This window comes from Canis lupus, chromosome 17, assembly GCF_011100685.1.
Source record: "Canis lupus familiaris isolate Mischka breed German Shepherd chromosome 17, alternate assembly UU_Cfam_GSD_1.0, whole genome shotgun sequence".
NCBI lineage: Eukaryota > Metazoa > Chordata > Mammalia > Carnivora > Canidae > Canis > Canis lupus.
The window spans coordinates 4,597,528-4,622,741 of record NC_049238.1 but is presented as its reverse complement, the minus strand read 5'-3'; the positions used below and the strand labels follow the sequence as shown (position 1 = coordinate 4,622,741).

General features: G+C 55.0%; 1 protein-coding gene across 2 annotated transcripts in view; it reads right to left on the bottom strand.

Annotated features, from left to right (window-relative positions):
- Positions 1-25,214, bottom strand: part of RNF144A (ring finger protein 144A) — a 115,701-nt gene that overhangs the window by 27,538 nt on the left and 62,949 nt on the right. For both annotated transcript variants that reach the window (XM_038560700.1, XM_038560699.1), the window contains exons 3-5: positions 13,890-14,035; positions 4,622-4,726; positions 4,406-4,466 (exon numbers count right to left, since the gene is read on the bottom strand). In XM_038560700.1, coding sequence (XP_038416628.1) covers positions 4,406-4,466; positions 4,622-4,726; positions 13,890-14,035 — 312 coding nt within the window. The remainder of the gene's footprint in view (positions 1-4,405; positions 4,467-4,621; positions 4,727-13,889; positions 14,036-25,214) is intronic.

Genomic DNA, 25,214 nt, shown 5'->3' with positions numbered 1-25,214 from the left:
GGGCTGGCCCCCCTCCTGCTCTCATCTAACGCCTTCCCCCGACCTGTTTTTGTTTTTTGTTTGTTTGTTTGTTTTCCGGAAGGGAGAATTCATCAGCGGCAGGAAACTACCAAGCTGGCAGGTCTAGGGAAGATTTAGGAGAACCTATTAACATAAAGGAACTCGGGCATCCAGGAAAATGTGCTACTTCTTAACTGGTCTTCGTTAGGGTCATGCAAAGTCTCCGCGATGTTCCCGATCCTGAGTGAAGGGGTAAAATTAGCTCTTGGCATGAGGTGAGAGCTTCAGGGTTTGTTTTTCTAGGAATGTCTGTGGCCATCAGATCCGGGGAGGTGGCTCCGTGGGGCACGTGTGCGGGGAGCTCACCTGAGTTGAGGTGACGGGAGGCGAGAGGGAATGGAAGCGGGGAAGGTGACCCAAGCCCTCCCCTCCCTGGTCTGATTCACCCCCTCATGCCCTCTGCGCAGCTCCTTGTCTTCAGCGGGGCTAGTGAGTGCTTTGGGGGAGCCCAGCTCCGCCCTAGCTAGATTTCGGGGTCCCCTCTGGGCACGGGGGCAAAGCAGAGGGTGGGCCCTCAGGACACGTGGAGGCAAATCCTCAGGCTGCTCTGTGCTCTTCCCTCTCCACATGGTGGTTGGAGCTGGTCTGTCAGGGCGCGTCAGTGAGCCCGCCGCCCTCTCCCAGCCCTGCCCTACTCTGAGGAGCCTGTGGCGTGGGTCCGGGAGGCCTGCGCTCCCTCGTGCCCCTCTGGCTCTGCCCCATGTCCCGTTCATTCTCCTCGCACAGCGAATGCAGCCACTGGGCTGCCTCATCGCCAAAGGCCCAATTATCTCATGGAGTGCAGGGCGAGGAGACCTAGTTAAGGTTTCCATGGTAATGACTTAAATTTTGTGACTTCTGCTCCTCGTGGAAGCTGTGACAGCAACTGCCTGTCCCCAGGGGGCAGATTCCCTTTCAGAGAGGGCAAATAACCTGTCCCAACCTGCCGCATGTGCACACCCTTCCCGAACGGCCAGGGCACCTCAAAGCCTGTGAATCCGGCCCCAGGCCTCCTCTCTAGGCCTTCTATGGACAGTCCATCATCACCCCCACTGCTGAATTCCACCAGCCGGCGGACAGGACAGGAATTGACCCCTAAGCAAAGCCACACCGGGAAACTCCCGAGGGCTCTATCAATCACGTACATGCCTAACAGCACACGTTAGACACGTTCCATCCTATATATATGACATCTAATTTTCACGCAGACCTATCTGTGTATATCCTAGATTTCCAAACAAGGCCAGCAGCGTATTTTCTGGCACACCAGACGAAATTAATCTCAGCTCCCGTCTCCCAAAGACACAGTAACAAAAGATTAATGATTAACGAAGCAGGTCCCTGATAGCTCTGCTTCTGTAAAAAAGCCCAAGATCAAAAAAAGAAAGAAAGAAAGAAAGAAAGAAAGAAAGAAAGAAAGAAAGAAAGAAAGAAAGAAAGGGAAAGAAAGAGAGAGAGAGAGAGAAAGAAAGAAAAAGAAAGAAAGAAAGAAAGAAAGAAAGAAAGAAAGAAAGAAAGAAAGAAAGAAAGAAAGAAAGAAGGAAAGATGCTTCTCTTTTTAAACAGGGTTTTCTTGGAGAAGCGTGCTGGGAGACGAGGCGTGCTCAGGGTGCCGTCCCTCCCTGGTACCGGCTCTCACTCCGCCGCTGGCCAGGCTGGCACGCTGGCTGCATCTCGTCCCGTCCTGCGGGGAGACCCCGGCTCTGGTCAGGCCTGATGACGCATGGATCAGCCTGGCGAGTGAGTTCATCCCTCTGGGCGTTGCTCTCATTGAAAGCACCAAGGCCATGCAGGACAAGACCAGATCTCTGCATTCATCTGACTTGCACGTGGCTGTCGCAAGGATAAAGCAGCCAGGGAAGCTGCAGGGCCTGCCTCTGGAGCCAGGGACACGCAAAGAAGCACCTGCAGCCTGGCACGGTCGGGGCTCAACCGGGAGCATGGGCGCAGTGCAGCGGGGGCACGCGAGCGAGCGAGCCCCCCTGCAAAGCCTGCCGCCGTCAGCCTCCGGAGTCTCCCACGAGGGCAGCTGGGCGCTCAGAAAGAAAAACAAGCCCACGGCCTCCTTGCCAAAGAGTCCGACTGGAGGAGTGGGGGAGACTGGCTGAAAATCAAGGTGGTTGTACCTGAAACTAATACGACATTGTGGCCAACCGTACTTCCAACTGGAAACAAAAAAGAGACGGTGGCTGTTTTATCAGAGGAGACATTCTAAGACCCATGGAGACAACAGCTGCCACTTTTGCAACGTAAACCGACCGCAGGACCCACGGGACTTTTTAGAACTAAATGTGGTCAGAGGGCCTGAGAGCTGGGTTTTCTTTCTTCCGTGGTGTCCTCCCCGACTGCATTTCACAAGGACAGGTTGAAACTCGCCTTCTGATCGTATCTCAAAACGTGGTCAACGTACTAGCTGGAGCAATCACTGTACCTCCACCGTTTTAATGTTTCACTGAGACGGGTCTTCAGTCATAAGCCTGAGTATATTTCGTGTTTCTGTGGCTTTTCGCACAACACTAGCAAAACGCTCTCAGATAATTGTTGAGAGATTTTGTTAAACGAGGTCAAGATGGCTTTGTCTTTAGGCAAAGTTTAAAAAAAAAAAAAAAAAACTTTTACTAAGCCAAAGCATTTGAAATTACAAAGTTTCACAGAGTCGAAACTATTAGGTAGGAAAATTTATCCAGCTGCATTTTTAAACGACTTCAAGGTCAGAGAAAGTTAATTTTCTTAGAACCCAAATAACTGCCAGCTTCTGTCAAGATTCTCTCTGGAAAATATTTTCAGAAGAGCCCGAAAGTCTCAGAAATCCAAATTAATCAATTTTATAGCTCCACATGCTGACTTTCCTATCACGTGGCATTACATCTGAACTCTAAACCACCTCAAACCGAATGATATATGCCATTTAAATAAACAAGCTCTTGAAAACAATTTCAATGTCGTCAAAATCCTGTTTGATATATTTTTTTAATTTTTTTAAGTTGGCCACACACTGCCTTTTCTTCTTTTTTTTGAGAAGTAAGCCTCAAGAGGAAACACAACTATCTTTAGCATTTCTTAAAAAAGGAAGAAAGAAAGAAGAAAGAAAGAGAGAAAGAGAAAGAGAGAAAGAAGAAAGAAAGAAAGAAAGAAAGAAAGAAAGAAAGAAAGAAAGAAAGAAAGAAAGAAAGAAAGAAAGAACCTTCCCATATTCACTTAAGCTAGGAATCTCTCCATACTTTCCCCTATTCTATTCTGCATCCCATTCCCATCTTGAGAGTGTTTTCCTGTATACACGCCCCCCAGGGTTGCATCTCCATAACGAGCGTCTGATGCCCACGAGGTTTTTTATCAGACCAGGAAGAGGGGAGGAGCGCCCTTGAACGATTACAGTCTGAGCTGAAAAGGTCAGAGTTTGGATGTGGTGTCTTAACACCAAAATTCTGCATAAGGAGCTAAACATGTCTGTTACTCGGCTCCTTTTCAGGTGAGCTCAAGGTCCAGGCATAAAACAAAGCCCAGTGGAACGACTGCACAGAACCTTTACAACAGCATTTTGTGACCCTGGCACACCTCTGGGAACCACACCAAAGAGCGGTCCTGGGCATCCAACATGTTCCCATGCTTAGCAATGACCCCTTGAAGATGAGGTCAACTCTGCACGTGCCGCACTGTGCTCCTGGGGAACCCTAAGGTCTGCAGCAGGCCCGGCTCCCACCCACGGGGCACTCAGGAGGTGGAGGTGGTTCTGGTATACACTGTGCCCTGCCACCCACTAGCACTGGAAAGCTGGATAAATGAGTCAGCCTCTGTGGATCCCACGTTAACAGAAGATGACAACCTTCCAGGGCTGTCGGGCACAGGGAGGGACTCAGGGCTCAGCGCCTACGAGTCCAGACCTGCAGCAGGTGCGTAGTGAGTGCAAAGGGACAGGCTACACTTTCCTGGCAGGATGTCTGTTGTCCTATTTTCACCTACGCTTGGCCTCTGAATTTCCTTCTACGTCTTTGGATCCTTTAAATTCTGCATTCTCTAAGAATTTAGTCCCCAAACCGTTTGCCCTGGCCTGCCTGAGAAATAATCATGCCCCATGAGGGTCAAATCTCTTTAAAACAACCCCCTGAGCCCCAAATCCCTATAAACAAGCTGCGTTTCGTGATTCCTGCTTGTTACCAGTGGAAGCCCAACAAAGGCCTTCCAGCTAGGAGCTCTGCAGAGAATTCAAAATGACAATTACATTTCAGAAATCTAATTTACATCGACTCTTTCACTTCCACTGTAGCCAAACAATGTACAACTGTATCCACTAAAAGCATTCCCCACCCCGAGGTATCTGGACTCCACCACAGGAATCCGTTAACGGGTAACACGCTGGGGTACCTACCTCTTTCAAATTGTAGCTTTTTGTATCTTTGCATAATTTCTGCTGCAACCATGCACTCAATCTAAGAAGAAAAAAATACAAATAAGAAGTATAACAAGCTGAGGGGGGGCTAGAAACACAGCACAGGTCGGCCCAACGAGAACCCACGACACACGGCGAAGCCAAGCAGGGCACACGTGCACACGTTAAAAACCGGGTTTGTTCGGGTGCTCGTGCCTCGTCCTCCTGCAGGTGGCCCTGTTTAGGGCAGGCAGCATCAGGACAGCTGATTGCAGTTTCTAATCCTTCTTTGATCAAGAGCTCGACATACTGTTTCAGGCACTGAAAAAAAAAAAAAAAAAAGCAAAGAGAGGTATCGGTCAACATCTTTACTTCCTTAAGGGTGAAGACGCAGCAACACGTAAGAAGTGACGCACCGAGCACCCTGTCCCGACACAGCTTCGTATTTTCACTGTGTAGCCCACAGCGACCACCAAATTAGAGGTTCTGGCCACTTGACGAGTATTTGTGGGGTGTCCCCTGTTCCAGGCTTGTCACAGACCTAAGGCTGTGGGTGTGACCCCTGCACGCAGCCTGGGCAAACGCCAAGCCAGTGAGTCTAACCGGAGGAGGAAAGGCAGAGAGAAAGGTCGGGAAGCAGTGATTCTCAAATGTCAATGTATCAGACGTCGGGCACTGCAAGCGTCTTTTATATTCCATTGTTTCGTGTGCCCCTTAGATCATTCTTATGGGAGAGGCGGGAGGGTTTCACCTTTCAGGTGTGAACATGGAGTCACCAAAGAAGGGGCTTGCCGGGGGCACCTGGGTGGCTCCGTGGTTGAGCATCTCCCTGGGATCCAGTCCTGCATCCAGCCTGCTTCTCCCTCTGCCTGTGTCTCTGCTTCTCTGTGTCTCTCATGGATAAATAAATAAAATCGAAAAAGAAGAAGGAGGAGGAGGAGGAGGAAGAGGAGGAGGAGGAGGAGGGGCTCGGCAGTGTACCAGGACAGCAAGGGCAGAGCCTGGCTCGACTCGGAAATGCCCCTGCGCCCCCCGCGAGCCCGTGCACAGAGGCCCGTCCTCGGTCCCCACCGCCCATTCGCCCAGCAGCTACCTACCTACTACCACCCCACCTACGTAAGGACTCCCGAAAGTCTGTCAGTCCCACAGAAAAAGTGGGAGGCGCAGTGGAGTTCTCCCGAGGAGGATGAGGCCGTACACAGCACCGATTTACTCCCGCCACGGTCTACCATCCTGGGAAGCCCAGGCTCCCCTGAAGAGCACGTTATTAAAGCGCTATCAGAAGAGATACGGCCTCCCCGGCAGGCTCCCTACCAAAAGTAAGGAGACAGACTTGGAAGAGCTCACGGGAGAACCAGAAGAGCACAGGAGCTGGGACCATCCTGTGGAGAGAAACCAGCGGAAAACATCTCAACGGCGTCCCGGGATCACCTTGCAATCACAACCCCACTCCAATATTTGGGGTTAGTGATGTCAGCACCACTGTTAAAAGAACACTACGAAGGGACACCCTGGTTCAGTGGTTGAGTGTCTGCCTTTGGCTCAGGACGTGACCCCGGGGTCCTGGGATCGAGTCCCGCGTCGGGCTCCCTGCGTGGAGCCTGCTTCTGCCTCTGCCTGTGTCTCTCATGAAAAAATAAATAAAACCTCTTTTAAAAAAGCAAAATAAATTAGAAAATAAAAATACCCATCGAGGTTATCTTCAGAAAGAGCCATTTCCCACGGCGGTTCTCAAGAGCGCTGAACAGGACGCATGACGTCTGTGGACTGTCCCGTGGGCGCCCGGAGCCCAGGTCCGGACTGCCCCATCCTGCCCGGGAGTGAGAGCAGAGGCCGGGGCAATGATTAGGGAGAGGGTTCCGGACAACAGGGGATGGAGGAGCCCCAGGGGGGAGCCCTGGCTGAGGCCTCCGAGGTGCGCTGCTCAGGACGGGCACCAGAAGGAAGCGGGGGAGCAGACAGGAGGTGGAAGCCGCACACGGGCCCCCCAGCAGGCCTGCACCCGGCTCTGGGGCGCCACCGCAGCCGTCTGGGGGACACAGCAACGCAGTGGCCTTGGTGGCACGCGGCCCTTGCAACGGTGGTCTGTTCATAGTCGGGAGGAACCTGGAATGCCCTGTTTATGGCCGGGGGACACGTGAGGAGGGAGAAAGACCGCAGCCCCCGGAGCTAGACAAGTTCAGGGACCCGTTGCGGGCAGAGGCCGCGGATGGGGTCCTGGACGAGCTCAGGCCACAGGTCCCCCGACCGGGGAGCAGGGGGGACGCCCATCTTGCTGGGCTTCTGTGACCCTGTGAAAGAGTGCAAAAGCACCTCACACAATTCCCGGTGCGCAGCACCAGCTACGCAAACAGGTGGCTGTCGTTCCCTCTGCTTTGCTATCTGTGCGATATGCTTCTTAGAGTCACTGGCATAGAAATGCAACAAAACCTTGGCCGCGAGATGATCATTTTACTTTTTATAATCGGTCTGTCTATACGGGCTCTCCGGGGAACACTGGGATGCCGTAAACGACACAACACTGAACCTCCCACGGCACGATGCAGGGCAGCGCACCACGAGGCTCTGCGCGCCCCAAGGGGCAAACCACCACGTGGAGCCCGTGTGAAACCAACACCAGGGGCATCTGCGACTCTAAACATCACCGTCCAAGAACCGGCGTGACCGGCATACGGCAGAATGACTCGCGTGTCGTGTCCGGCGGGGTGTCCTTCAGATGCCTCTGCACAATCTGCCAAATGACTATGCTCTGGGAGTATCGATTTGTTTCCTATACAAAAAGAGGTGAGGATCCAAGCGTCTGGCCAACCGTCCATGGAAAACAAGCCCAGGCTTCTTCCAGATACGAAGTGAGTCATCCCTCACAAGCCATGCGTTGCAATCTAACAGCAAAAAGAGGACTTCAAATGAGCACAGAAGAAATGCGCAGAGAAACTCCTGTAAAAACAAACACACCGTACAAAAGCAGGCATGGGGCAGCCTGGGGGGCTCAGCGGTTTGGCGCCTGCCTTCAGCCCAGGGCGTGACCCTGGAGACCCGGGATCGAGTCCCACGTCGGACTCCCTGTATGGAGCCTGCTTCTCCCTCTGCCTGTGTCTCTGCCTCTCTCTCTCTCTCTCTCTCTGTCTCTGTGAATAAATTAAAAAAAAAATCCAAAAGCAGGCGTGGACAGGTTTCCTGCTATCATCCCGACTGTAGCGCTCCGCGACCAAACGCCCTCACCAGAGCTGTCTTAGCCCACGACCGCAGGAATCACATGAGGTGTCACAGCGCCCAGTTAACAGATGGGAAAACAAAGTCCAGGGAAAATTAAGAACAGGCCCAAAGACACACCCTGCACGTCGAGGAGCTAGGGCTCACGTGTGTCTGACTCCAAAGAGGAGGGGGTTTTCGTTTTCGTTTCTAATTTCTGGCTTCTTCCTCAATCAAGAACTCTACTCTTCCACAGGTAATCATTTATTTCATATTTTTAGCTACTTCCTACATTTTTGTACTAGAACACAGCCTTGTATGTACTTTTTTTTTTTTTTTTTTTTTTTAAAGTAGGCTCTACATCCAGCACGGGGCGCAGTGCAGGGCTTGACCTCACGACCTTGAGACCATGACCTGAGCTGAAATCAAGTCAGACGGAGCTTAACCGACGGAGCCACTCAGTGCCCCTGCTGTATGTACTTTAAACTGGCAAAGTCTGAGTCGGCCCGGAATGCATCTGTGCGCGCCCATGCTGCTCCGAAGCCACCACGGCCCCCGACACCAAGCCCCCCACGGCCGCTGTAGGAAGAGATGCACCTGCAGGCCGTGCGGTCCCTGCGCCTGACGTTGCCTTGGGAAGCAGCCCCCCACTAGGTGGGGTCAGGGACACCTGGGCCAGAGGGACGAGACACCCCACACCCCAGGCGAGGGGGCAACCGCTGCAGAAAGGGCAGGAGGAGGGAGGGGATGTGTCAAGAGCCACAGAATGTTCCAGGCATTTCATTTTCCATTTTGTCTTCCAACTGTTTGAAACCCAGCTCCAAAGAGGAGACGGCACTGCAGCTTTGCTGCGAAACCTCTGCTGGCGTTTCCTGCCAAGGAGAAGTGGGCCACAGGGACGCAGCGGCCTTGCCTGAGCCTCAGCAAGCCCGGATGTTGTCTGTTTTCTCACTGGAAGGTCTGCTGGCTGCTGAAGATCCCTGAGCTGAGGAGCCGGAGGGGCTGACGCTTCTCAGGGACCCTCGGCTCATGATCGCAGCGGGACCCCAGTCTGAAGGGTCTTCTGTCTGAAGAGCTAGGGCCCTGGAGTCAGACCGGGGTTTGAATCCCTGTTTACCACCGACCGGCTGAGAGCAAGGAGCTCCCTGCCCCCACCCCCTGGCCAGAGCCTCCCTGCCCATGGTGTGGGGTGAGAGAAGCCCGTCACCACCAAACCCCAGCCAGCCACCAGGCCACTTGGAGGTGGCCAAGATCACCGCTTGGGCAGCTGCCATGTGCTTTCCGTGGGCCTCGGCACGCCTGCCCCTGCGGCCATCCCACCCGGGGTGTTAGTGCCGAGCTGGCCCCGCACGCAGGCAGGGACCCAGGGCCCGTGCACCCCTCTCTGCGGCCTTGTGGTTACAAACGCCCCGTAAGGACGTGGAACCACAGATCCAGCGTCGGACACCCTCTAGCACCAAGTCGGGAGCCCTCAGGTGTGAGTCTGGCACTTGTTTCTAGGGGTTTCTAGGTCAATTCCACTTCCTTCTGGGGCCAGGAAGGCTTAGGGGGGGGACCCGCCTTCCCCACAATCAAACCAAAGAGGGACGCAGCGTTCCATACAGTCAGGCAGAGAAGTGCGAGCCCGTTCCTGTGACACCAGGGGAAGGGCTGGACCACCAGGCGCCTCAAAAACACGCAGCTGGTATCGGGGGCTCGTGGGCTGCAGAGGCCGGAGGGGACCCATTCAGAGGGGGCAGCGGGGCTTCGTGTCCAGAGGTAGCAGAGACTCATTCACACCAAGGGACTGTCGCCAGCAGAGGCCGCGTTACAGGCAGTCCGCGTCAGTGGGGTGAGGGTCCAGCGAGCGGGCCAGGGACCAGGCAGGTGGCCAGGCCAGCAGTACCCCCAGGGCAGGGCGTGGCCCCGACTTCAGGAAGCCTCCGTGAGGATGTGCGCATCCTGCAGCCTGGCCTGGAACCCGCAGGACGTGAAACGTCGAACTGCCAAACGTGGGCTCCCTGGGGAGTCGCGCACGAGGGGTCACCGGCCCTGCTGCGACTGCGGAACGGCTGTGCTGAGAACCGGGTGCCCAGTGGCCAGCGACCGCAGGCCTGATGTGGTGGGAGCCAGCATGGGGCCCAGGGTGAGGCTGAGAGTGACTGGAGGTGACAGGACCGTCGGAAGAGGGACAGTCCCCTCTGACGACCTGGGGCCTTTCTGGGGACTCAGGGGCCTTTGCACCACTGCTCTCCACAGAATGAAGGACCCGGAGTGGAAGCTGTGCTTTCTGCTCTTGCTCGGGGACCAGGGACCCAAGGACCTTCTCCTGGTGCAGAGGTGGCGCTGGCAGTGGGGAGGGGGCTTCGGAGAGAGCGCCACTCCTTCCCTGCAGGGGCACACACTTCTCCCTGGGGGCCCCCACCCTCCTCTGCAGGGGACACACACTTCTCCCTGGGGGCCCCCACCCTCCTCTGCAGGGGACACACACTTCTCCCTGGGGGGCCCCCACCCTCCTCTGCAGGGGACACACACTTCTCCCTGGGGGGCCCCCACCCTCCTCTGCAGGGGACACACACTTCTCCCTAGGGGGCCCCACCCCCTCTGCAAGGAGCACATGCTTCTTCCTGGGGGGACCACCCTCCTCTTCAGGGGGCACATGCTTCTCCCTGGGGGCCCCACCCCCCTCTGCAGGGGGCACATGCTTCTCCCTGGGGGGGCCCCACCCCCCTCTGCAAGGAGCACATGCTTCTTCCTGGGGGGCCCACCCTCCTCTTCAGGGCCCCACCCCCCCTCTGCCGGGGGCCTATCCTCCTCTGCAGGGGGCACACACTTCTCCCTGGGGGCCCCCACCCTCCTCTGCAGGGGCCCACCTGCCTCCGCAGGGGGCACACGTCCCTCCCAACACCTGTAAACACCCTGCAAGAGAAGCAGCAAGTGTGGACCACACTTCTTATCTGCTGAATGTGAAAAACCAAAGTCACAGAGGAGCAAAACTGAGCCTTTCAGCCAACATCACCTTCACCGCAGAGACCTCCCAGTGGCAGGCGTGTCAGAGGTGGCTGGGGTGGGAGGGCGCTAACACCGTACAGCAGAGGCAAGAACACCAAGCGGCCACCATGCCATCCACTCCGCAAAGACTCATTTGCTCTGAACCGAGAGTCTAGGAGCCCAAAGTCTGGAAGAACAGAGAGACCCCCGGGCGACGCTACTGATGGGAGAGTCGGTGCGTTTCCATGTGGGGTCTGTGGGGTCTGGGTTGTGTGGATTAAGAAGGCCTGGGACAGAAGGCGGCACAGATATGTGACTCTGGGCCCCCGGCGGGGACAACGTGAGTACGTGTACAATTGCTCAGAATCGGGATGCCCGCTAATTCCAACAGAGGGAGAGTCCGCTCATGTCGCCTCGCTTGGCTCAACGGTCTCAATCACCCATGCAACTGCAGATCACTCCATCACACGGGGGAACCAACACTTAGTTTGTTTGCTCTTTGCTCGTGGATGAGACGGGGCCAGGGGAACACTAAGCATCTCCATCTGGGTGCCTTGCCTACGATGGGGCAGGGCTCCAGGGACCCAGATGGGTCCCCCTGGGTGAGAACAGGGAGGGGGGACTGGGGATGGAGAGTCGAGCACACGGAGCAGGGAGACAGAAAGCAGGCCCCGAGCATCCTTCCTGGGTCGGAAGGTGACGAAGGAAGGCCCCTGCCCTGGAGTGTGGCCTGCAATGACCCCAGAGCAGCCCCCCAGGCCCGGGTGAAGTTCCCCAGCAAAGCAGAGGCCAAGAGTCAGCGTTTTCCTAGGGGCCATCAGTAGACAAACACCGGATCTGGATGCAAGCTACAAGCGCGCTGGCATCGTGGCAACCCAGGGAGCATTCTAGGGCAGGCCACGCAGTCTTCCTGGGCTGCACTCTTTCCATGAGAAGGGAGAAGCATGCCCACTTTACAAGATTTTATGACAAGTGAGAGAAAGAGGAAGGCAGGTGTTATGTCACCAGCAATAACATTGTTCCCATCCTTTTCTAGCCACAAGGTAGGGTTTTAGAGGGGCCCTAAAAGCCCGACATAAAGACAAGAACCGCTCTGGTGTGCCTATGAGCAGTGTGGGCAGAGGCCGGAGGGGTCCGAGCGACGCCCTGACACAATGCAGATCAGAGGCTGGTCTACAGGGACCCAGAGGCCCCGCAGAGCTGCGTGTCCATGTGGCCATCATCTTGGCAGCTGGAAGCCCCGCACCTCAAGGCACCTCACCCTGCAAGTATGCCTTCCCCCCTCTAGAGACCCGAGACTAGGACTGGGCCCCAGACACCGCTGAGCCCCCAGCCCACGGAGCAGAGACTGGGGATCTGTGCCCCACCGAGGCCCAGGGCGCTCGAAGACCCAGGAGCCAACGCACAGGACAGAGATCATGCAGCAGACTCCTGGCCCCTAGGCTTGGAGGCTGGATACAAGGCAGGCCCCTGGTCACACGGCAGCATTTCCACTCAAGAGGGTCCGAACTGCAGAGGGGGTCATTTGAACTGGCTATAGAAGAGCACGAGGATGGGCAGAGCCATCACGGAGACAAGCAAAGGTTGGGGGGATCCTGGCATGATGGGGCCAGACTGCGAGGTTTTTGCTAGGGTTACCACCGGGTTCTGACGTGTACCAGCGACAGACGTGGGAGGCCTGGAGGCTCTCGGGACGAGGGAGGCAGCGTAGGGGTGCAGAGACAGGTGCAGTGTGCTCAGCCCGTGAACCAGCCGTGGGTCATCAACGCCTCCACAGGCCAGGGCCACACACGGGGCACAAAGCTGGGGGTTCAGACCGTGGGGACATTTTTCAGCGAGACCAACTTTTCTGTGGGGCACCGTTGGCCTCGGGAGCCACGGTCCGGCCACTGTGGGAAGAGGACCTGCTACAAATCCCGGGGCTCGGTGTGTTCCAGGGTGGGCTCCGCCGTTAGCTCCTGGGGGACCCAACACAGATGAAGCCGGAGGGGCCGGCGAGGTCAGCCACAGAGCCTGCATCTGGAGGCAGATGCCCCACTGCACCGCCCTGGGTTCCCCCTTGAGGTCTCCGTCCTTCAGAATTTAACAGTAACGAAAGGAAAATGAGTCCCATCCCCAGGGTTACCGGCTGGAGGTGTCTGGCGGCCTGTCCCACATCCTCTCCCTCCCATCCTTCCCCATCTCAGGAAAACATCGAAAGCAACTTCCTGCCCTTCAGGTTGGAGTGACCTTCCTGAGGTTTTAAGGAGACGCATCTCGTGCAGGGCACACGAGGAGGGCTCGCTGCAGTGTAATCCCGTGAACGCTTAGGGACTAGCCATCGTGAGTCCTGAGCAGACCAGCTGTCTGGGGGGGACAGAACCCTGCTCAGAAGTCAGAGGACAGGGGCACGAAGGTCCGCGAAGCTCCCTCTCCCCATCTATGAGACCGACGCGGTAATACCGAACGTGCCCGTGTCGCCGGGACATCGTGAGACACACATGGAGGAAGGTGCGTCTGTACAACACGGGCAGGGAGGATGCGTCTCCTGCAAAAGGTAGGGAAGGCTGTCTGGTGACGGATTTTAACCTGGACGTCTGCCGCATACACCGGCAGGCCACCCAGATGGTCCATGTATAACACGGTTAAATTCAGAAGCAACTTTTTTTTTTATAGTTGGATGAAAACTGTTCTTTTTTTTTTTTTTTTTTTTTTCTTTCCTGGACTTTTTTTTTTTTTTTTAATGCCTTGACTGGGAAGAAAAATCAAGTAGAACTCAATTAGATGAACTGAAAATAAGCCCTATATCCTCACTTTCCCTTTCTGAAGGTGGGAGATGCTGGTCTGAGTTGGGCCTGTGGTCGGGGCCCAGATAACACAGGCTACTTCTTACGGAAATTTTTTTTTTTTCTTACGGAAATTTAAACGTGACTTCAACATCCTCTTTAGCACCACAGTGGTGAACGTGGACACGAATAGCTAAATATTCTCACTGTGCAACCTCGCTCGGTTAGCACGGACTTATGATCTCAAGCACCTGATTGTTCAATTTAAAATGAGGGGGGCGGAGGAGGCTTTTTCTTTCTGGAAAGGAAGGCGTGTGTCACCTTCGGGTTTTCTAACCTGCTTTACTAGCTTCTGAAATTCTGTTTAACGGAGATCTTCGCATCACGAGTGCCTGTGGTGGAAATCTACTGGGGAGCCTGACTGGTGTTAATGGGAAATTCTCTCAATAACCGCGGGAGAGACCCCGTCACGGGCAAAAGTGGGGTCAGAGGTTTGCTCGGTGTCACGACGCACGAACGCGAAAGCCTCGTCCTGAAATCCTTTCAGAAAGACCAACCAGAGTACAGAAGATGCACTGGCACTGGGCTATGGTCGTCATCTGCTCCACTGGGTACTCCCCGAGACACAGCTTGCACGACACCAGCGGATCGAGGGCCAGGTCCCACGTGGGCCGGTACCGCGCTGTGGTCATGGCAGAGCAATCTGAAATGAGAGAAGCACAGGCCGTCAGACCACCGTGGCCTCCAGCAGGACCGAGGCAGGAATCACGCCTGGGGCCCCTATGGTGGCCAAGTGACTCAACAGGCCCAGGGCTTTAGACGACTCGTCGGGTCCTCTGAGGTGTCGGCTGGGGCTCCTGACCCGGGTCTGAGGGTGACCCCTTCCCCGTGTGAATGGTAACGATCGTGTCTACCCTCGAAATGGCAAATGAGTCATCCCAGTCCCCCTCCCTCCCCCCATCTTCCTACAGGCACTGAGTCAGACACCTCCCACCAACCAAACCCCTAGACCAGAGGCGGAAAACCGCAGCCAGGACGCAAGAGAAGCTTTCGTTAAAATGGTCTGATCAGATGAAAGTGTCAGGTTCCTGTTGTGGGAACATTCCAGGGGAAGCAGTGGGTCACCCGCCTCTGTCCTCAGCGCCCACCAAATGGGACGCCCCTTTCCTCATTGGCTTCCAGTGGCCCAGGTGCCACCTGACCCTCCAGCATCAGCCCGCGCACCACTGCTCCCTAAGCACTGGCAGGTTCTCTAAAGCTTCAGGGGGGCCTGGGCCCCGGGGCAGACTTGTCCACTTACAGGGCCACGTGCATCTAACCACACCCGGTGTCTACTAGACACTCCATCACACCAATAAAAGTCACCTTCCCTTCCCCATCCTCCCGAAACATTCTCTGGCCGCTCCCTAACCTGCCCAAAGTCGGCTTCCTCATAGCACGTATTTTTCTATTTATATTTATCGCACTGATTTCCACTGCTTGCTGCCTGGAGATGGCGGAGCAGGTGCGTGCCCTCCGTTCATAGCTCAGCACCTGACCTGTAATGGCCTCTCCACAGCGGCCTGTCGAGTGAGTGAACAAATCCTTGCATCCAGGGACATGCATTCCCACCCTGAACCCCTGGCACCTGATTTAGGCCTGCAATCAATCAGTAACAGTAAGCTCCCCAAACTCAGAAGTGGGTTAAGATTCTGTTAAAATTTTGGACACATGGGCAGCCCGGGTGGCTCAGTGGTTTAGCGCCGCCTTCAGCCCAGGGCCTGATCCTGGAGACCCGGGATCGAGTCCCACGTCGGGCTCCCTGCATGGAGCCTGCTTCTCCCCCTGCCTGTGTCTCTGCCTCTCTCTCTCTCTGTGTCTCTCATGAATACATAAATAAAATCTTAAAAAGCTGACTGATAACCTAAGGCAGTGAGTGTATGGTTTGCATGAGAAATCAATGTTCCAGGCACTTGGCAAACGTGAGAATAAGTCTGGGAAGATTCTGTCAAGTAGAAGAGCTGCACGAGGAAGACGAAGCTTGCGTTCGGAAGGGAGGTGACACTTCACACAGGTCACAGAGACCGGATATCAAAATGGGAGAGAAGATAGGCTCAGACCTTTCCCCAGACAGAGGGTGGCGGCCCCGCGGCAGGGGCAAAGGGATCTCTCTGCTTGGAGCAAACGGAAGGCCCACAGCTGGCGCGGGGCAGCGGCGTGCCCATCATCCAGCTGGGTGCGCCGCTGTGCGTGGGTGACGGGGCTGATGACCACGTCTCCCAGAGGCGCTGTGGGGGACCGAGATCACGCCAAGGACCTGGCACCAACAGGAAACGCCCAGGAAGGACCCCACTCCCCTTCCCCTGCAAGGTCTCATTCGGCCATCCTTTCACGGATCTGCGAGAAAGGCGGTGAGGATGCCCGTGAGCTCGCAGACTCTCCGTCGCGTGTACAAGCTACCCCTGGGGACAGACGCTGTCCTGATGCCTTCTCAAAGTGTACTTCTATCCCTTTCTCCAGCTTTGTCAGTCGCAGCTCACTGGGCATCGCTAAGCGAGGACTCAGGTAGGACACAGCCCTGTGGACTCTACGCCGGGCGTCCAGACTCAGGGACAAGATACTGCACAATCTTGGACGGGCTCAGAGGAGAAGACGCAGCGACAGAGGACAAAGGAACGTCGGGGCTGTGACCATAACAGACACGCAGGGGAGACCGTGGCCTCTAAAGGCCCGAGCACACGAGGGCAGCTGTCGCCTGGATCCGCGCTGCGAGTGAGGACAGGAAAGGGTCGGTGCCCGGGACGACCCCACCGACACCTCCCAGGACAGCTCATAACCACAGCCACTTAGTCTACAGGAAGTGCACCTTCTGCTGTTAGGAAGGAACTCTTCAGCACAAACTCAAATGACTTTTATTTATTTATTTTTTAAAGTATACTTTTATGTGCTTTATTTTTATTTATTTATTTATTTTTTTTAATCTATTTACCTATGATAGTCACACAGAGAGAGAGAGAGAGAGGCAGAGACATAGGCAGAGGGAGAAGCAGGCTCCATGCACCGGGAGCCCGACGTGGGACTCGATCCCGGGTCTCCAGGATCGCGCCCTGGGCCAAAGGCAGGCGCCAAACCGCTGCGCCACCCAGGGATCCCTTAAATGACTTTTAGATTGGTTGGAGCTTTCTGAATAATTTAAACAAGGCTCATAATTTGACCCATGGCCGATGGGGCCAGCGCTCAGATGACCCGGGGTCACTCAGCTACCTGGGGGTGCAGTGGGAACCAGAGTCAAGTTCATTTAGATTTGGAACATTCCTCTACACCTTGAATCCATCTATTATTATTATTGTTGTTGTTGTTGTTGTTGTTATTATTATAGGTGTCCACAAGCATTTTTGAGCCCGGGCTCACAAGTCAGGGTTTCTTTTTTAATTTGAATGTAAACATTCCTCTACATCTTTTTTTGTTCAACTCCTGGATGATTTTGTTGCTTAAAGCCCACTGTACAGAATGATGATTCTGTTTTGACTATGAATACTAGCCAGCCCTAAAAGGGATCAAAACCTGTAGCAAAAAAGAATTAAAAAAAAAAAAAAAAAAAACCTGTAACAGAAGCAGAAGCAGAAGCGCTGCAGGCCTGGGGTGGAGGCCACAGACTGGCACGTCCCTCCGGGAGAGCGGGGGCAGGTGCCCCGAGCTGTCAGGCCCCGGCCCTGACTCCAGAGGGCGCTACAGCGGCCTCAGGGGGATGAGGTCCCCACCTTGGATGGGAGCAGACCTGGTTCAGACACTCGTTCTGTCACAGGGTCGCTGACTGTGGAGAAACCACTGAACCTCTAGAACTTCAGCGTTTTCACTTGCTAACACTACCCACCACCGCCTCCCACGTGCGCTTGTTGTGAAGAGTGGGAAGAAATATATTCAAGGTTCCTGGGACCTTTTACCCGCCTGGTTAAGTGGAAGTCACTACCATATGTCAGGTGTGAGACCCTGGACGTGAACCCACAGGGACCGATGGGACCGACGAGCTGCTGAGCAGAGAAACTGTATGATGAACTTCATCTTTCAGGGGGTCACTGACGGCGGTAATCTCTGGAAGAAGCCAACCAGAACTGAAGCCTCCTGCTTTTTTGTCTTTCTTAAAGATTTATTTAAGAGAGAGAGAGAGACAGAGAGAGAGAGAGAGAGAGAGAGAGGCAGAGAGACAGAGCACGAGCATGAGGGCCAGAGGGAGAAGGAGAGACCATCAAGCAGTCAGTCTCTCGGGGGCTGAGCGCACGCTCGGACGCGGGGCTCCATCTCACGACCCAGAGATCCTGACCTGAGCCAAAACCAAGAGCCAGTAGGTCGCTTACCCAACCGAGCCCTCCAGGCGCCCCCGAAGCCCCCGCTTTACCGTGCGCCGTCAGGGCGATCCAAGGATGGGGTGGTGGCCCGGGATGCACGGTAGGCGGATGGCCAGACACCGGCCCTCGCACCGGGCTGGCAGCAGCCGCTCCAAGTCCCGGGCAGACCCTGCGCCCGTGGACACGCGGGGGCCCCCCAGCCGTGCACCGCCCGCGCGGGACCATCTGCCCTCTCCCGGCCTGTCCGCTCCCAGCGTCTCCTGCTCTCCCAGCCTCTGGGTTTGGCTCCGTTTCCTGTTTACAGCCTCTCCGAAGACGTGACCCTTAGCACAAGCTGCACGCTTGACCTCTCGCTTCCTTTCCTCCCGGACCACGATTTCCACTTGACCTCTAGGCAGCGTGGCTTCCCGCGGCCCCTCGCTTCCCTCCCCGGGAACCGCTCTCCACGCCGGTCAGATCCCGATCCCCTGGCACCGCATCAGGATTCTTTCTCCTCTACGTGACGTCCTCCCTGAGATGTCCTGAATCAGGATTTAAACACACAACAGCAGGACAGATTTTACTAAAAAAAAAAAAAAAGTCACTGTCTAAGCCCCTCATGGACCACCCTCCACACTGCATGGGCTGAGTATGATTCTGCAAACACTGAACAGCTGCAAACTTGAAATAGGAATTTGCTAGGGGAAAAGTCACAATGGACAATAAAAGAAAAAACAGTCTTTGTTTTCCTAATGTGAAGGTCAAGTCATATGCAGCCAACTATTTTTAAGAACATCTGGTCAATTATAAGCCTTCCTCAATGTAAGTAATTCAAAGTGTTTCTAAGGGAAGCTGCTTGTTTAGCGGGCTGGGGTCCTGCAGCGCCGTCCGCAGGTCAGTGCAGAGCGGTCACACGCCCGTGCACGGGCTGTGCGACCGGGTGGCTCCCCACCCTCTCTGGCCTCACCCCTTCAAAGACATCAAGGGAAACAGGGGACTCACTGCAGGCCAGTCGCTGCCCGCCTGCCCCGCTCTGGGCGACTCCAACACGCTCCCGTGCACCTAAGCAGGCTGAGTTTCCCCCATTTCCTCCCTTCCGCACCCCATCACCCCCTGCCCGCCTCCATGCCCACCACCAGCCCCTGTTGCTGTGAGGTCTCCCCGGGTTCTCTCAACCCCTCAGCTGTGCCCCCCCGACCCGAGTCTCCACGACATGTGGTCGATTGGTTCTGAACACACGCTCCCCAAAACACCAGCATCAGCACTGCTGGAGAACTTGCTAGTACGCGACTCTGTGGGCCCTGACCCAGACCTACAGAATCAGCAAGTCTCAGAGTGGGGCCTGGGAGGGGGGAGAGACCCAGCAATCTACGCCTCCAGGAGCCTTCCTGGGGATTCTCCTCCACAGCGAAGCCTGAGAGCCACTGGTCTGCGTCGCTGAGTCTCCAGCACTCCCACCAGGTCCACAGGCTCCAGAGCCCACCTGGGCTGAAGGCCGACAAATGCCTCACCCCTGGCAACACCACAGCAGAGGACCCGCGTCTGCCAGGCGCTGGGCTAGACTCTGCATATTGGCTTTCATTTCATCTTCCTTATGACTCTCGGGGTGAGCGTGGCTTTCCAAGTCTGCTGTATGGGTGAGCTGATCTCCCCAATTTTTTTTATTATCTCCCCAACTTGATAACACATTATTCCAGGCTAGCTGCTGTTTCCTACCCTCTCAACAGTGCTCGTCACAGGCAGATCTTCGTATTACACACACACACACACACACACACACACACACACATAGTTTCATGTGCATCAGGCATCATGTTAATCACTTTCATAAATTATCTCATTTATCCACACTATGACTTTGAGACTCGAAAGATTTGCCATTATTCCAATTCTACAAATGAGGAAACCAGGGCACAGAGACTGGGTAACCTGTCCAAGCCCTGAGTGGCAGTGTGCAGGACACAAATGCACAGGCAGTGAACCATCCTGCTAGCCCTCCTTTGCACAGGAGAGTGGGGCCTCCTAGGTCTGCAAAGACACAAGAGGGAGGAATTTCAGTTCTGCCTTGGAGCTTCCCGGGCCTTACTGGAGCGCTTCCATGTTGGCAGGGCTGGTGGAAAGCTGCAGCCTCATAATTTGGGGCTGTCAGTGGCCGCAGGAACATGAGAATGGTAGCCGAGTAGAAAGTTAACTGTAGAGATGCTGACTTATCCAAGGGCTGATTATCCTGATCCTTCAGGAAGATGCAAGGGATATTACCTCCTCCCAAGGAGAGGATGACAGCTCGATGGTAAAAGTTCACTATTTCCAGCAGCTGCGTAGCCAGGGATTTATACCCAACTAATTTGAACACTTGCATTCCCAGGAAAACTTACACAGGGACGTGCAGAGCAGCTTCATTTGCAAATGCCAAACCTTGGAAGCAACATAGGTGTCCCCTTCAGTGGGGGAATGAAATACCCCAGTTTGTTTAAACTGGTGCTGTGTCCAGACAATAAACTATTATTCAGAGCTACGACGAAATGAGCTATGAAGCCATGAAAGGACATGAGGGGGAACATAAATGCATATTACTGAAAGAAAGAAGCCAATCTGAAAAGGCTGCATCTGTGTGATTCAGAATATATGACATTCGGGGACACGTGAAACTACGGACACCAGTGACTGCCAGGGAGGGAAAGGGGGATACATAGGCAGAGCCAAGAGGATTTTTTAGGACCGTGCAACTACTCGGAATGCTATTGCGTTGGGGGATACATGTCATTATACGATTGTCAAAACCCACACAATGTCCAACACTGCGAGTGAACCCAAATCCAACTGTGTCCCTTCTCCCCAAACTCCTATGCTGTCGCCCTAACCCTTGATGGGACTCTATGCCTTTAGGAGGTAATGAAGGTTACATGAGGTCATACGGGGTGGAGCTTCGGTCCAACAGGCCTGTGGCCTTCAAGAGAGGACCATCTGGGTCTCTCCCTCTCCCTCCCCTCATTGCCTCTCATCTTCATGTGAGGACACAGGGAGAAGAAAGAGGGTTCTCACCAGAACCTGACCACATTGGCACCTGCTCTCAGACTTCCGGCCTCCAGAACTGTGGGGAATAAACTGTTGTTTAAGCTGCCTGGTCTACAGTGTTTTGGGACGGCAGCCTGAGCCAACACAGTAAACCTGGGGGTGATTACGATGACTCACCCACGGACCAGAGGCCCCCTCTGGGGCAGGGTGTCAACAGGGAAGGAGTGAAATGAAGGAGTGTGCGCATGTGGGGACACGGTGTACGTGGGAACTCTGTACTTCGCCGTCAATTTTGCTACGAACCTAAAACCCTGAGAAACAAAGTCTTTTTTTTTTTTTTTTAAAGGCTACATCCTGTATGGTTCTAATTATATGACATTCTGGAATTGGCAAACTGTAGAATCAGTAAACAGATGGGCAATCACAGGGGACTGGGAAGGAGGGAGGAGGAGGAGGAGGAAGGCCGATTAGGTGGGACGCAGGGGCTGTTGTAGGGGGTGGGAAGTATTCTGTATGATGCTGTAATAGTACATGCGTGCCGCTATGCATTTATCAAAACCCGTAAGACAAAACTTTACAGCACAGAGAGAGAACCTGGATGTATGCACATTTAAAAAAAAAAAAAAAAACTTTAGGAAGTCAGGGTATCCCAGGTGGAAAGCAGACAGTGAAGAGAGACCCTTACTCTACTACAAACGCACAAACCAATCTCACTGCAGGGGTGGGGGAAGCGCTGACCTGCGTAGGTCTGGAAACCAGTGGAATCTGCAAAAGCGCAGGCAGACGGAACTGTCTACAGGCCCCCCGAGCCCTGGTGGATAAAGCTGCCTCCTCAGGGGTGTGTGCCAACAACGCTGAGGCTACCATCCACATGAACAAATAAGCCAGGGGACGGCTGGAAGGCAGGAGTCAGGCTTCTCGCCGCTGGAGTGGAAGGTCCCAGACAAGCGAGGGGAGGCGGCTGGAATGGTCGGGGTGGTCCTGGGTCAGAGCCGGAGGCCCCGGCGGGCACGCACGGTTAGCCTGATAGAGGCGCACGCGGCCCCAGCAGGACCGCTCAGACAGGTACGAACACGCAGGTTCACAGCATGCAGCTCTACCAGCCGACCGCGCCCTGATGCAAGGGCACCCCGCCCACAGCAAGCACCCCACGTGCCCAGATCTTGGTTCCTAACAGTCGCGCCCCAACAGAAGGAACGAGGCTACAATGGCAGATTGAAGGACCTGCCCAGGAAACGCTCCAGCTCATTCTGGTGAGTCCTGCAGCGCACAAAGCAAGGAGGTGCTCCAACGGGGCAGCCAGCCACACTGCTGGGGACATGTCACAGCCACACAGGAGCCAAAGGGACGGGCTCCCAGCAGCTGAGGTGGGAACCATGTGGGCAGCGAAGCAGCAGGATTATAACAAAAAACAGACAGTGGGGAAGCCTGGGGGGCTCAGCAATTTAGGGCCACCTTCTGCCCAGGGCCTGATCCTGGAGACTCGGGATCGAGTCCCACGTCGGGCTCCCTGCGTGGAGCCTGCTTCTCCCTCTGCCTGGGTCTCTGCCTCTAATGAATAAATAAAACCTTTAAAAAACAAAACAAAACAAAACAAAAAATACAGTGAATGTCCATAAGCTCATCCTGGTGTAAGTAAGTGGCTGACTATGTAAATAAATAAATAACCGGGAGAGCAAAGAGGCTTCTCACACGCAGAGAAAAAATCCAAGTAGTTTTGGAGGCTGCTCTCCCCGCCTCCAGGAACTGGAGCCTCACCCCCGACTCTACGTGTGGCTGCTCACGGTGACTTCCTCCAGCGAGGACAGCGTGGACGTGGGGACGGGGCTTACTGCCTGGTGGAGAAAGCTGGCCCACCCCACAGCCAGGTGACCCGGGCGGCGCCGGCCGCGCTGAGTCACGACCACCCCACGGACCCCCTGATGTGGCGGGACAGACACAGCCCTTGCGTCTCTGTGGTCTTCTTCCCAAAACCCACAACCGCAGCCTAATCACAGGGGAAACATCACTCAAACCCCAGGCAAGTGGCGGCTGCAAAACCGAGTGGTCTTCCCCACAACCATCAGGGTCATCAGAACTAAGGAAAGTCTGAGACACTGTCACAGCCCCGAGAAGCCCAAGGAGACCAGAGAAGTGAAAGCAGTGTGGCGTCCCGGGGCGCCCGGTTGGCTCCATCAGGAGCACGTGACTCTGGACCTCCGGGTTGTGAGTTCAAGTCTTATGCTGGATGCTGAGATGATTTAAGAATAAAGTCTTTAAAAAGGGGAGAAGGGGGCACCTGGCTTCGGCTCAGGGCGTGATCCCAGGGTCCTGGGATCAAGTCCTACACCAGCCTTCCCTGCAGGGAGCCTGCTTCCTCTGCCTATGTCTCTGCTTCTCTGTGTCTCCCATGAATTAATCAATAAAAAACATCTTTAAAATAAAAATTTGGGGAAAAAAAAAAAAAAGAAGTGCAGGTCTGGCCATGTGGTGTCCTGGATGGGATGGGTCCCGGGAAGGAGAAATGACATTAGGTAAAAACCACAGACGTGGGAATGAGGTGTGGACTTCAATCAGGGATGTCCCGGCGCCGGCTCAGGAGCTGTGACAAATTCAGCTCCCCCCTGCAGATGTCACTAGTCAGGGACGCTGGGTGCAGGAGCAGGCGAGCTCTCTGGACTTCCGATCTGCGTCATTTTCCTAAACTGAAACCCAAATCTGCTAACCTAAATCTAATCTAAATCTGCACATCTAAATCTGAACCGTACAAAAATAAAAAGCTTATTAAAAAAAAAAAAAAAGAACTTTACTTTTTCCACTTAAACCCAAATAAGCCTATTGAAATGCAGATTCAAGCGGAAAGGGTAACATTTTTAAGCCAGCGCTTTCCCCCATGGCCTTATCTCAAGTGTGACACTAACAATCTGAGAAACACTGTGCTAATTCTAGTGGCACAGGTTTGTTGTTGATTTATAACCATCAAACTCTGTGTGGTTTTTAACATTCTGACAAATGCAGTGATGTTCCAGGAAGGGTGTCAAGGATGAGCAGAGTGGACCCCAAGCACTCGCTCAGATGCAACCACACATCGTTCATGTTTGGGGGCCGGGGGGCTGCGCTCAGGCATTTCCCTGAAACGGGCTTCGCTGCACTCAAGAGTTTGCAGGGGCGGGTGGGGAAGAGCAGGCCCCATCCACGGAGCAGGAGCCGCAGACCAGAGGGAGGGTCCCCAGCTGTCCGAGCTGCCACCATGCAGGGGACCAGTTCCCAGCGACCCGCAGCTGCAGACAGGTGCAGTGCAGCTTGGGGTGCTCTGTCCCTTTCAAGCACACGTGCACAGTGAGGGAGAACAGGGGCTTCCTGTGTGCAACATCTGCAGCAGGTGTACCCCGAAGGCCCACGTCATGGGAGCCACTCGTCCCACAGGGCAGGCCCCCGGCCTCCCGTCACCGCACGGCACCCGGTCTGTACCGCCCCCCCCAGGAGGAGAGGCCAACAGGCCAAGACTTCCAGGAGCAAGGCCCCCAGGACACCCACACGGACGAATCCTGCAGACAACACCCTAGAGAAATTTCCAGTGCTGGCCAGGGCCGTGGCCTGGAGACTCTTCCTCCCCAGGGCTGGGCGGATCTGCAGACCTGCTGCCACAAGCTGCCTCTCTGGTGGGCGGCTCGCTTGGGACACGGTCAGCATTTGTGGCTGAGAACTCGCATGCTCGCTGCTGAGGGGGATGAAATGGTCCACGCGCAAGCTTCAGGTGTGGTAGTCGCGTCCCGCCAGGCCCGGACAAGCCTGGTGCTGCGACCTCCCACCCACATGAAACGCCCAGGAGACACAGAGGCCCTACTGTCTCGACTCCAGTGTGCCCACGTACACACAACACTGTGGCTACCAGCAAGTGACGCTTTAAAAGTCAAACATGGGGAGGATCCCTGGGTGGCTCAGCGGTTTAGTGCCTGCTTTCGGCTCAGGGTGCAATCCTGGAGTCCCAGGATCGAGTCCCGCGTCAGGGTCCCTGCATGGAGCCTGCTTCTCCCTCTGCCTGTGTCTCTGCCTCTCTCTGCCTTTCTCATGCAAACCATACACTCACTGCCTTAGGTTATCAGTCAGCTTTTTAAGATTTTATTTATTTATTCATGAGAGACACACACACAGAGGCAGAGTCTTCAAATCTACTTGGTTGGATTTCGTTTCTTAACACGTGAACGCACACACCACAATTTCTCAAATGCAGATCGATGGTGCTGGGGTGGAGAAAACCCCGGAAAGCGTTGGTACTCAGCTCGCACCTGCTGCAACAGCGGGCAGAGACCTCCATCCACCCAGTCACCAACCCCACCGTGTCTGGTTCCAGCGCCGTTCCAGTCACCGGGGATGTCCACTCTGAGCAGATGGACAGACGGCCCTGCCCTCCGGGAGCCTACACTCCACGGGGGTGCGGGGGGGTGGAGAATATATCACTCAGGGCAGTGGATACGACCGACACACAACAAGGCAGCCTGTGTGCTCGGGGGTGGGGGGATTCAGCCGGGATGGGGACAGGGCGCAGAGAACGTATGCAGGCCGGACAGAGGACCGAGTGGC